General features: G+C 41.4%; 1 protein-coding gene across 2 annotated transcripts in view; it reads right to left on the bottom strand.

Moving 5' to 3' along the window:
* The window catches only part of fcho1 (FCH and mu domain containing endocytic adaptor 1), a 61393-nt gene that overhangs the window by 3315 nt on the left and 45414 nt on the right, over nucleotides 1–12664 (bottom strand). The window contains exons 14-25 of one of the 2 annotated variants that reach the window (XM_051375802.1): nucleotides 12368–12392; nucleotides 12194–12250; nucleotides 11359–11410; nucleotides 10615–10739; nucleotides 8100–9197; nucleotides 5825–5931; nucleotides 3990–4185; nucleotides 3541–3655; nucleotides 3269–3424; nucleotides 2896–3028; nucleotides 2184–2380; nucleotides 721–785 (exon numbers count right to left, since the gene is read on the bottom strand). In XM_051375802.1, the coding sequence (XP_051231762.1) occupies nucleotides 721–785; nucleotides 2184–2380; nucleotides 2896–3028; nucleotides 3269–3424; nucleotides 3541–3655; nucleotides 3990–4185; nucleotides 5825–5931; nucleotides 8100–9197; nucleotides 10615–10739; nucleotides 11359–11410; nucleotides 12194–12250; nucleotides 12368–12392 (2326 nt within the window). Of the gene's footprint in view, nucleotides 1–720; nucleotides 786–2183; nucleotides 2381–2895; nucleotides 3029–3245; nucleotides 3425–3540; nucleotides 3656–3989; nucleotides 4186–5824; nucleotides 5932–8099; nucleotides 9198–10614; nucleotides 10740–11358; nucleotides 11411–12193; nucleotides 12251–12367; nucleotides 12393–12664 lie in introns of those variants that run through there. The other variant, XM_051375803.1, reaches the window with a different exon arrangement.

Genomic DNA, 12664 nt, shown 5'->3' with positions numbered 1-12664 from the left:
ATGAGAAGGCGAACAGACCCAAAACAGGCTGTGACAGGGTTTGCTCTCCAGGACTTCTTCCAGGAGTTTTCTTGACAATACAGGACAGCACATGCTCACAAATGTTCATATAGTTCACCAGTAGGCCCAGTGTTGATGCAGGTGTCTCAGGTTCACTACAGGTAGGTGGGTCAGTGTTTATGAGACACTATGCTGGGAATTGACTGACCTCTAACGGTAACATTACTTTGGCCACTGCCCACAAGTAAGAAAATTCATCCTCTCACATACTAGCCTGTTGAAAGGAGAAGTAGAAAGTGTTTGTTTCACGTAAAATTAACATTGCAGTGGATGTATTTATTAATCGCAAACAATACATTTGTCTACTGAGCTTTTGTTCCAAAAAAATGACTTTCGCTCCACGTCTGTTAAACCTGCCTTGAAGTGTCACATCACGCAGGTTATCCTACTGACTGATCATATAATTTCCAAGATATTTGGTCATTTTGATCACTTTCCAGGTGTTTCCATGACTGGAACCTTCGTCTCTTAATTTCCAGGTTTTCCAGGACGCGTGGGAGACTGTGAGTTAGATAAATGCCAAAGTGAGTTTGTCTCTCTTTGCTTTCCAGTGAACAACATATTCGCATTAGCATTTCCTCGTTCCATCAGGGCTAAAAACATGAAAGCAGAGAGGTAGAAAGAGAGCAGGAGCAGCAGCTGCAGCAGCAGAGCTCTGACCTTTGCTGTGATTGGTCGGGGAGAGGTTGGGGAGTTTCCACAGCAGCCGTCTTTCCTCAGCGTTCCTGCAGAGGCAAATGAACAGTCAGTGAGGTCAGTGAGTGAGGTCAGTGAGTGAGCGTCACAGTGATGCTGAAATTCTTAAGAGCAACAACCAACAATTATCTCATGATCGATTCATCTTATAAATACTTTTGCGATTACTTATTTAGTATATACTGTACAATGCCAGACAAAAGAGAAAAAGAGTTTTTGTCTGATGAATTTTCTAAAATCTAAAAGAGGTTCAGTGTAGACAACAGACAGCAATAACAACGAATCCTCACATCTGAGAAGCTGGAAACAACAAATATTTGGTATTTTCAGCAGCTCTACGGGCGGCAGTATCAGTCGGCTGGTCCATACTGAAATATCTCGACAACTATTGGATGGATTGCGATGAAATGTGGTTTAATGATTCATTATCTGCAGGGGATGAATCCTCCTGACTTTAGTGATCCTCCGAGTTTTCCTCTAGCGCCATCGTAAGGTTGACGTCTGTGCTTTTGAGTGAAATATCTCAACAACTAACGTCCATCTCAGGATGAATTATAATCAATTTGATGATCCTTTAATGTGGCGCCATCATGTCATTTTAATTTGAACAATACGTTGGCAACCACATTCCCGTCAGATGTACCTTGTGTTTAGTGCTTATTATCAAATGTTAGCATGTTAGTGAGTATTGTGAGTTAGCATTTAGCATAAAGCCGTTACCATGGCTGCAGGCTCTTAGTCTTGTTGCTTGATAAACGGACTAATTGATTAATCTGTTATCAAGACTGTTGACTTTCTGTTGCTTTACTGATTAAATAATCAGCAGTAGAACTTTTAAGTTGATTCGAAAGCACACTGGAGCTGAAACAATCAGACAGAAAATCAATCAGCAACAGTTTTGATAACCAATTAAAAGTCTGTTTTTAAGATAAAATTAAAAAGTTTAAATGCTTCCTTTCTGGTTCCAACTGTGAATTTTATTCTTCCATGATAGTAAACTGAATATCTTTGGGCTTTGGGATGTTGGTCGAACAAAACAAGAGGTCTGAATATGTCACTTCGGGCTCTGAAAAACTGGAATGTGTGTTATATTCAATATTTTCATCGTTTCATTTTGTGAAACAAGCGATTAATCAACAGATAGAAAACATAAACTACACAAAATAAAATACATTCTACTGTGATAAGACCTGTATGTCTGTTTCCTCTATATGTGGGCAGATAGAAGTCAGTGAGATCTGACCTGCATCTCGTGTTATTTTTCCACCCTCCGACCATCTCTCTATCCTTCCCGGTTCATTTATGATTCACTTTGTGCATCACAATAATCTTGTTGATTACATTTATCAAGCAAATCACAGGGCAGACTAAAGCAAGTCAACAGAAACTGCTCATTATCCCTCCATCAGCACATCAGCGCTGCTCACCAGGAGGCGGGCGGCTGGCACTGCAGGTCTGTGGCAGTGTGGTCTAATGGCAGCAGAACCTGGACAGCAGTGAGCTGGGTGGAGGGCGCGGTGGCGGGGCAACAGTGGTAGTCCAGGGACACCCGGGTCACTGTGCCGCTGCGCTGACACTCAGCAGACAGCAGGAGAGGAGCCCGACCCGGGTCCTGAGATGACACCTGAGAAAACAACAGAGACAGAGTGTGGTGTCATTTAAAGGTCATTTACAACTAATTAAAGTCAAATGAAGGAATAGGTTTTACAAAACACTTTATAATTGATGATAATTGCCAGAAAAGACTGTGTTCAGTTAATAAACTTCAAATTAAAAGGGTAACACAGAGAAGCCCCCAGAACTTGCAGAAATGGGAAATTTCTCTACAAGGAAATAAAAATTCAACAGATATAAAGAATAAAGTTTCTAGTAATAAACAAATAGTTAATAAAGATTTACTCTGGCTTAAATTGAGCTCTTTTCAAGTAAATTCTTATTTCTAGTAAACATATTCAAAATCATTAGGACATTATTCAGGAAGACCTATTAAGGATCTGTAAAATAAAGCATCAGTGTTGAATGTTTATTCACTCAACGCCATCCAAGGTACCTGGATTAAACCGAGGGTCTGACATTGTATTAAAATGTCACAAATAAGCAGAAAACATCAGTAATGGAGGGTGATTTTTAAACCCTGACCTGATATTTGAGAAGGCCGACGTTGTAGTACGAGGCCTGAGGGTTGAGCTCAGCTTCCCTCTGCAGGTAGAGCTGCAGAGCCTGCATGTTGAACCAGAAGTCTCTGGTGTCCGGGTCACTCTGAGACGGATCGCTGTAGAGACAAAGAGGCACGATGGTAAAGGTAAACAGCACACGCGCGCGCCCCCCACCCGCCCCCCCCCCCACACACACACACACACACACACACACACACACACACACACACACACACACACAAAAAAAAAAAAAAAACACACGCACACGCACACACACACACACACACACACACACACACACACACACACACACACACACACACACACACACACCTTTGATTCAAAATGCAGCTGACCTGTAGAGCAGCTTTTGATTTGGCAGGAAGTGATCGATCTTGGAGATGTTGACCAGTCGGAAGCTGAGCACGGGAACGTTGGGGTTGGCTGTGAATATCCGGGTGATGCCGGCAGGGAAAGACATCGTCAGGTCGCCCGTGATCTTCACCAGACATCTGGAGAAAGAGGGAAACACACAAACTGAATCCCGTTAACTCAGCTGGCACTCAGAGAATGTGAAAGATTTGTTTTCTCTGTTTTTTGTTTTGTCAGAAAGTGGCATCATGCTGACCGGTGATGCTGTCCACCCTTGAAGTAGGCGTTGATATATTCGGTTATGGCTGCTGCCACCGGCCAGGCCTCCTGTGTGCTGAGGGAAATGGGACTTGGACCTCGCGATAGATGCACTGTGGAGGACAAATGTGGTAATTCTGACTCGTGCTGTTAATATAGTGAGTTTTATGTGAATTAAGATGTTTAAAGGAACAATTTGTCACTTTGGGAAACAACACATTATGTATTTACGACCTTGAAAAAAATCATTCAGGTTTTATTTCTATTTTATTACAGTCTTTATGCTAAGCTAAGCTAAGCGTCTCCTGGTTGTAGCTTTATTTCTACTGCACTGACATGAGAGTGGTATCAATCTCTGCAAGAAAGCAAACAAGCATGTTTCTGCCCCAAATGCTTACATTCAAACAGCCCTCCTGTATTGTAACTTATTTACGTGACGAGGCTTACGTGGTCTTTGTTGGTGTTCCTGGTGCTGGTAGGGCAGCGGCGATGCTTGTCCCGGCCTGGCAGGACTGGCCACTCGGTTCTGACCCCCCCAGTCGACGTCCCTGGCCTGTGGCCCCCACTCACTGGGGCTGGAGGAGGAGGAGGAGGTGAGGGAGGGGCTGGGCTCCGGCAGAGGGGAGGAGCACAGAGACCGGGACTGAAACACACAGGGACAAAGCTGGCTCAATATTGGCACTATTCTCTACTAGTTGAAAACCAGGACTTCATAGGCTTCAAAACCTTATCAGATAGATACGGCCTTGCTCGTCAGGATTTCTACAGGTACCTCCAACTCCGGCACTACTTTGATAAGAACATTAAAAAGGACTTATACAGGAAAAGTATTACCAAAATGTTTATCACAGCCTATAATACAAAACTGTCCAGAAAGATCACTGGCGAACTATATAGACATATAGCTGAATTAAGAGGTCACTCAACAAACTATATTAAAGCAAAATCGGAAAAAGAATTGGGAACTGTAATTACTTCTGAAGACTGGACAAATATAATTAACACACAAATCACCACTACGAGATTTCTCCTGGAATCAGATTTCTTATGACACCAAAGCAAACGTCTAAACAGACCTACAACCTACATACTGGAGAGGATGTGGACACAGTATGGCAGATCATACACACATATTCTGGAGCTGTCCCATTCTTAAATCAAAGTGTTATCAGAGAAGTCTTGCAGTATAATTTTAATTTTACCTGTTTATCATTCTACCTGGGTAATATGGACATAGAGCTACCAAAGTAAGAGAGATACCTCCTAAAAGTCTTCATGGCAGCGAGCAAATAAGCCATAACAAGAAGATGGCTCAACACAAAACCTCCCACGGTTAGTCAGTGGGAAGTCATAATTAACGACATCCAAACTATGGAACTACTGACTTGTAGTCTCAGATTACAAAAGGGACAAAGGTGATGCCCTCTGGGAAAAATGGTACACCTATATCACAAGAAGAGGCGATAACCTGCCTTAATGCCTTATATATTTTGGTTAAGAAAAACAATGACCATATTGCTGTAATCAGTGGCAACCTACTCGCAACCCCATGGTTCTCTCATGTTTTGTGAATGTGCATGTGTATATATATATATATGGATATTTTTATGATTATTTGGACATATGGATGTAAGTGAACACGTGCAGGTATATGTTCAGGTGCACAGGCATATGTGTACATATCTACTTTTTGTTTTTCTTCTTTCTTTTTTGTTGTTTCTTTTGTATCAATAAGGACACTACAGGGTTAGCACCTGAATTATTGTGTCACATCATATTGTAATAATACCTACTTTTGTTTATTGCATTGATGCTGCCCATGTTTTGTACAAAAAACTTGAAAAATAAAGTATAAAAATAAAAATAAAAGAAATATTGGCACTATTCTCTCAGATGACGGCTCTACACGATCAAACATTTACACTAAGTAGTAACTGTTTACACAAATGTCATTATATGATATTTATAATTTTGACATTTTAGAAACAGAATCAGAAAGGTCATATTTACAGTATTACAAGGATGTTATATTGGAGTGTGTCAGAGTGAAAGAGTCGCTCTTTTCACTCATTAAGTTTTCCTTTTCCTTGAATCATCTACAATTACAGTGTGAGGTTATTTCTCTAATTCTGACATCTGAATACTACGAGATTTGTTTTTCTATATGTTGTAATGTTATGAGACTAGTCATAATTGAGTCAAATAAAGTTCTAATCAGAAAAAGCGGTAAAATCAGGAGAACATTAGTTTATTAAATTAGATAACTCATGACCAATACTCACCCTCTCACAGCCGCTGAGTCGGCCTGAAGTCCTCTTGGCCCGGGCCGCTCTCGGAGGAGCAGCTACGACCGCTTCAGTCGTGTCCTGCCTAAAGTTGTGCTTGGACCCTTACAAAAAGACACAGACACACAAAGCGACTCAAAGCCGATCTGAATCAAACAGTGAAACAAGATTAAAAGAGACAGACACCCTCTGAAATCAGTCAGACGTTGTGTTCAGAACAGCCGGAGACGAGCTGCCAAAGCACGCTGGCAGAAAACCTAATAACATTTTATTTGTACTGGTTTAATTGAGGGATTTTGCATCTGAATAGTCTTCAGAGAGATTTTCCTCCTCAGTGAGAAAGAAATCCTGGCTTACTTTAAGAGCGACATTTCATTCCTTTGTTTGAATTTATGATGCTGCTATGATGTGATTTTTACCTCATGAAGGCTAAATAAAATGAGTTGAAAGGATCGACGGTGTTTAGGATTTCTTTGTTTTTTATAGTTTTTGATCCGATGCACTCGTCAATGGGACTTTATTTAGTATTTTTTTTACCTCTCTACTGAGACAGATAATTACACAGATTCAGACATAAACTGTAAACTACAGTTTGATATTTTTAAGACAAAAAACTAGGATGAAATGGGCATTTTTAATATGATTTATAACCCGAATCCTAACAAAATCATTTAGGGCTGCAACTAATGATTATTATCATTATTTCATTATTTTCATTATCACATTGGCAATAATATTTTTGGATTATTCGATCACATTTTCAACTGCACTACAACTCAGAGGCAAATATTCTACTTTTTTACTCCACTATATTTGTCTGACAGTTTTAGTTACTAGTTACTTTTCAGATTACAATTTCTCATACCCTTCCTGTCCAGCTAAAACCATGTTATTGGTGAAAAAAAGATAAACCGCAGGATGAACTGTTCCTTTAAGTGCTGAGAAACATCTCCTACCTATTACGCTAAATAAACTTAAAGTCCTCATTGCATTAGCCGGAAAACACTTTGTCACAAAGCTGAAAACCGGCTTGTTTTTCATAAAAGGTTTCTTACAGGACAGCGACCCTAAAAACACATGAAGATCTTATAGAATGTGATGCATTACTTTAGATTAAACTACACGAATGAGCTCAACCTTAAACATCTACAGCAGTAATATGAATCAAAAAGCATCAGATATATTAGTAAAATGCTGACTGGTGTGTGGTATTAGCACTTCCACCACGGCAGAAGAGAAAAGCAGCAAAACGTTCAGGTTTTAAAAGGTAGAATCACATAATGTTTCATATTTTCTACTTGACTTAATTAATTAATACATTATCAAAGTCGTTGCAGATTCAGTTCTGCTGACTGACTAATTAATCAACTCATCATTTCAGCTCTAAACTCAGTCCATCAACCCGACAGCATATGAATAAACAGATCCTCAGCTGAATAATAACCATAAAACTATCCCAGCTAATATTTCATCATCCAGGTAATATGCATAATTCCTACCAAAGAAAAGTCCTTGCAGCTTATTTATCAACTTTAGCTGAATAAGCCTGTAATGAACGACTGCTCAGGCAGACCCCTGATGGACAGATTAGGCTTCATGTTGGCTAATTAAAAAGGCTGTCTCAATGCAGAGGTGTGTTTTCATTAAAAATCTGCTCCACAGAATTAAAGTGATGAAGTGCAGAATATAAGTGAAAATGTATCTTAATTAAACCGCTCTGGGCCGAAGTTATGAAAGTCCTGGGTGTATGGTTCGGTTCTGCTTTGCATGTTTCAGTTAGTTAATAACTTAATTGTCAAATGAGTCCATATTTCTATTAACTGTAATCATTTCATTATGTTGTTTTATGTGTCTTGTATTATGCGCCTCTGTGTTTCCCGACAATGTAGCAAAATGGTGTCTTAAATTATGTTTTTTTTATTAACATAAATGTTTGTATTATTGTTCTGCATGCTTATAAAAAATTATCTTATATTTTGTTTTATGGGTGACTTTGTAACATCTGTTCAAATGAGAAATAGCCTCTTTGCTATGACTCCATTTTAGATTTTTGAAGATGAGATTTCCTCATTGGATGTTTTTTGGATTGTTCAGACGTGAATGTGACAGGTTTTCTTTTCATTTTTCATCTCAGTTTTGTATATCCCGTATTTGTATTTGTGTATTTATCTTACTTTCTCCACAGGTTTATTAATAATATCTACTCTTGTAGCCCTGAAATTATGCAAAGATCGACTTGCTGCCATCTTCCAACCTCAATAAAAATCAGTACCCTTGTGAGAGCCGACAGCGCACGGTATCTGAGTGTTCAGATCCAGGCAGTCTTGATCTTTGTCTGTGGAAAAACACAGATCCTCCTGTGGTCCTGAATGTCTCGTGAGTGGAGGGGCGTTCCTGCGTGGCTCACTTTCTGATGATCGATGTTTTCTCCTCTCTCCTCCTCCTCCATCTCCTTTTCCTCCTCCTTCCTGTGTTTTGGAGCTGCTCAGCACTCCAGAGACACCTTCAGTAAACGGGTTGTGGAGAGAGTTCCAGTGTATCAGCTCCTTCTTGGGCTGGGCTGAGGGCAAAGAGCTTGAGTTAGCGTCGAGTCCCAGCCTATTGCTATTGGTTGAGCCGACAGCGCTGCTGCCGCTGCTGCTGCTGCTGCTGCTGTGTGGAGGGATCAACCCAGCCGCTGCAGCCAGCGACGACTGGTGCGTTGGGCTGCCAATCATCGTGATCGCAAAAGGGTCATCGGAGGAAACAGGAGGCGGGAGGCTCCGGTCTCGTTTCCTGTCTCTGTTTTTACGATTTGAGGAGGATGAAGAGGAGGAGGAGGATGAGGTTGGGAGTGTCTTGGTGTCAGCGAGAGTCATGGAGAACGGGTCCCCTCGCACCTCCACCCCCCGGCACTCCTGGGTCGGGCGAGGCGGTGGGCGCGCCCAGGCGTCAGACAGGTTTAAAGTCTCCTGGGTGACAGTCCTTTCAAAGGCAGCGAGGAAGGGGTCCTCGGGAGGGATGTGTTTGCAGTTCCACACCGACGATTCCATCTCAGGTGGTGGGAGGGACTGTGAGAAAGCAGGGAATCGCATGGATGAGTCCATATCTGGGGGGACACGAGAGGGACGTGTGGGGGCGACGGACCAGACACTGGCTGGGTCGTCCTTCTGGTGAGGACTCCGACCAGGGGAGGGGTCACGGAAAGCGGAGAGGAAAGGGTCCGCAGGTCGTCCCAGTGTTTGTATCTGTTCTTTACTCTGTGACACTGGAGGCCAAGCTGCCCATCCCACTGGCTCAGGGGAGGGCCCAAGGGGCTGATGGGAAGGCGAGTCCAGGCCAGAGTCTTCGACGTTCTCCGGGGAGGAGGAATCGGACGAGAAGGCGGCATCTGACACAAACATTAAACACATTATATCAATACAGAGCAGTAAATCAGGTTATTAATACCAGTGGGAAACAAACAACCCATAAAAATTTAATTAGACTTTAATGATCTGCAGTTTAAAAAAAAGGAAAAATAAACACAGTATCAACCTCAATTTAACATATTTGCACAATATTGTACAAACACATCATTTTTTTCTGGATGTAACATTTAAAAAAGTTATTAAATTCAAGGACAAAGACATTTACATAAAAGCAGGTGTTTAAATGGAGCAATTACCAAAAAAGATTAAATAGTGTGTGAAAGAAGGGCTTAAATACAATAATAGTCCTGTCTCTTTTCATCCAGCTACAATCAAAAATGTAGTCTTTCTTTTGTCACCTACAGGTTAGACATTTAGTTTCTTGTTCAGTTTGACAGATTAACCCCTACAACACACTTTCTATGATTCATCTCAGGGAGGGTTGAAGGAAGGACATGTTGTGAGTTATCTGATGACTTTTGGGTTGAGTGGTTGGTACAGTTTGAACTCATTAATATCATTCATGTTTCAGAGACCAGACTTAATTGGATCTTGTCATTGGTTTCAACTATTTGTAAGAGACTCGTCTTTGGTCTGCTGTATAAGGTTGAAAAAAAACTGGAAGGAAATATTTCATCGAATTATAATTACTGGGAAGCAGATTGTGTACTAGCTTCCTAAAACCTCCATATGAGACCCAGCAGCCTTTAATGTTTTGTATGGTTTTATATCTAAGAGGGTTATTTAGTGAGAATGAAAACCTACATCCCCCTCCTAGTTTTAGGAAGTGGTGCAATGCTATGGTGAAGATTAAGGACCCTTCATCTGACTCATACTGTAAATGTGTTTTATGAGATCTGATTTGTTGATAATTTGTTGATTCTATCAAATGACTCGGCTGCAACAAAGTAGTGTATGTTTATTTCTGTGCTCTGGAGCGTGGCTTAATGTACAGTTTATATTAACCACCTTTAAAAACATCTGCATGGACAATTATTTGCTACTCTGGCAACTAGTTTTTTCTTTTGATTCAAGTTTATTTTTAAATTGTATGTCAGGGTGGGGGTCTATGTGTAGTGCAGCCTCCTGTTTATGTTTTTGTTTACACTCGAGTAAAAATCATTCATCAAAATCAGAGAGTGCGAGTGAATCAACAGACCCACACAAGTAATAGAAATGTGGGATTTATGTTTCTCTTGAATTTATTTACTCTTTTTATGAGAAATAAGGCTTCACGGATGAGAACTATTTTATCGAATAAACGAGTCTGATAGTGATAATGTTTATTTTCATCAATAAGTTAAAACTAGCTGTTAGAAAATGAGAGATTATTTTATATTTGGGCCAATAAAGTATTAATCTGAACAGACAAAGAAAATATCGTAACACCGTTCTTACATTCAGATGCACCAAAGGCGCTCTGCTCTCTGAGTTGTTCCCGACTATCAAAGCTTTTGGACTTGAAGGCCGATTCCAACGGTGGTCCAAACAGACTGTCTGAACCCGACGCCGTCGAACTCAACCTGGTGAAGAAGAAGAGAGAGAGAGAAAATCAGGGAGAGCGGAGGAGTGATTGAGGGAGCGATGAGGAGGAGGAGGAGGAGGAGGAGAGGTAATAAAAGGAAGGAAAGTGAGAACAGAAGTGTGGGTGTAAGTGAGAAAAGAGGAAATTGGGGGGGATTGGGAAGAATGGAGATAAAACAGCAATCAAAGTCTTTATTATCGTGTCTCGCCCCCTCTTTATGATAAACACCTGGCTTCAAGAGAGGTCGTTCTAAGTGGTTACAAACACTTCTGTTTTAGGGTTGTTTTTCCTGGTTTTATCCCTGGATATTTTAGACAATTATGTGCTTCCAAGAATTTGAGGAAGACCATTTTTCAACATAACAATGCTGCACATGCTTCGTCTGAGCTAGAAAAGGAATAGAATAAAAGGGGAAAGAACAGCGAGGGAAAGGAGGTGACAAAGGTGAGACAAAATAAGGATGGGGACAGGGGAGAGCCTGAACAGCTTCAGCTTCCACTGAAAAGGCCGGCGATGACGCAATTGAACCTCCAAATGTATCTCTCTCTCTCTGCACTGCCCAGAGACAGATAGAAGACAGCAGGAGGGAAATAATATGAAGGGCAGAGCAATCTTACCTGCTGTGATCAGGACTGGAGGTGGACCTGCGTAGGCCATCCTGCTCTCCATCTGTAAAGAGACAACCCGTACACACACACAGAGACATACAGTGACTCACTGCAGAGAATGTTCCCTAATCAGGACTAATCAGCAGCATGGTGTTCTTTGTCAGAGCGCTGAGGGCAGGCTGAGATCGACTGAGATAGGACGACATGAGGGAAAACCCATCAGCCATTACATTCTCTGTGATAAATACCAGCAATTAGCCCGGTCTCACTCAGCTCCAGCGACCACTGCTGTCACTGCAGAGTAACTGCTTTAATCAGATGCTCATCGTTAATCCTGCTGCCTCTGGATTTAAGAGCGAGAGAGGCTCCTCGCCGCTGTGGAACAGCAGGTTGTAGCCTCCTGCTCCAGCCCAACCTACTGACAGCTAACGAACCCGCTGGTGATAAAACACGCTTTGGAGCATGAGCAGAGGGCTCAGGTGTGACTAATGGAGGCTAGCTGTTCATGCAAGGTCAGCCAATGGAGAGATTTGCGGTGTAGAGGGAAACACGGGGGTTTAACAGGCTGGAGGTAGAGAGAGGCAGGAAGGAATAATCACTTGAATGCTACAAATTTGGCTTCATCCTTTTCAAATTACAACCACAAATGATTGAAAGCATAGAAACTTAAACCCCCATTACAGGCAATTACTCTTACCTACCTTCCATAGCCCTTTTATTTATTTACATGTATTACAAAAAGGTATACTTTCTGGTAATTGGCTTTGGCAACGCTGCATTGCAGAGTCATGCCAATAAAGTCAATTGAACTGAATTGAGAATGAGGGATTAAAGTCAGACTCACCCCTGTGGGAGGCACCCTCGCTCTCTTCTGAACGACCTCCTGCAGTACTCGAGTTTCCTGCAGAGACCCAACAGAAGACTTTCAGGCGTCTGTAGCATAAGATGCAGCACACATACTACAACACATTTCTCTTCTTCTTCTTTTATATACAGGAACACATTTGAATGAACTTACTGGAGAGATGCCGCTTGATTGACATCTGAAAGTCAAGAGAGAGGGACAGACTGGATCAATACAGAGGACTCGTGTAAAGGAAAAGGATGATGTTTTTCTACATTTTTCTTAACATCAAACAATCTCATAAAAAGACTGAAAATAACAAGAATCTGCCCCCCCCACCGACCCAGTCTGTGGGACTGAACTTCAAGCCCACTGGTTCCTACTGACAGTAGTTTATAGTTAGTCAAACTGGAGTAAATAGTGCTTGTTTGAGACTATTTTGCAGCTGCAAATTAACAGCCATTTGGTTCT

Source organism: Dicentrarchus labrax, unplaced genomic scaffold (genome assembly GCF_905237075.1).
Source record: "Dicentrarchus labrax unplaced genomic scaffold, dlabrax2021, whole genome shotgun sequence".
Lineage (NCBI taxonomy): Eukaryota > Metazoa > Chordata > Actinopteri > Moronidae > Dicentrarchus > Dicentrarchus labrax.
This window is presented reverse-complemented; position numbering and strand designations above follow the sequence as displayed.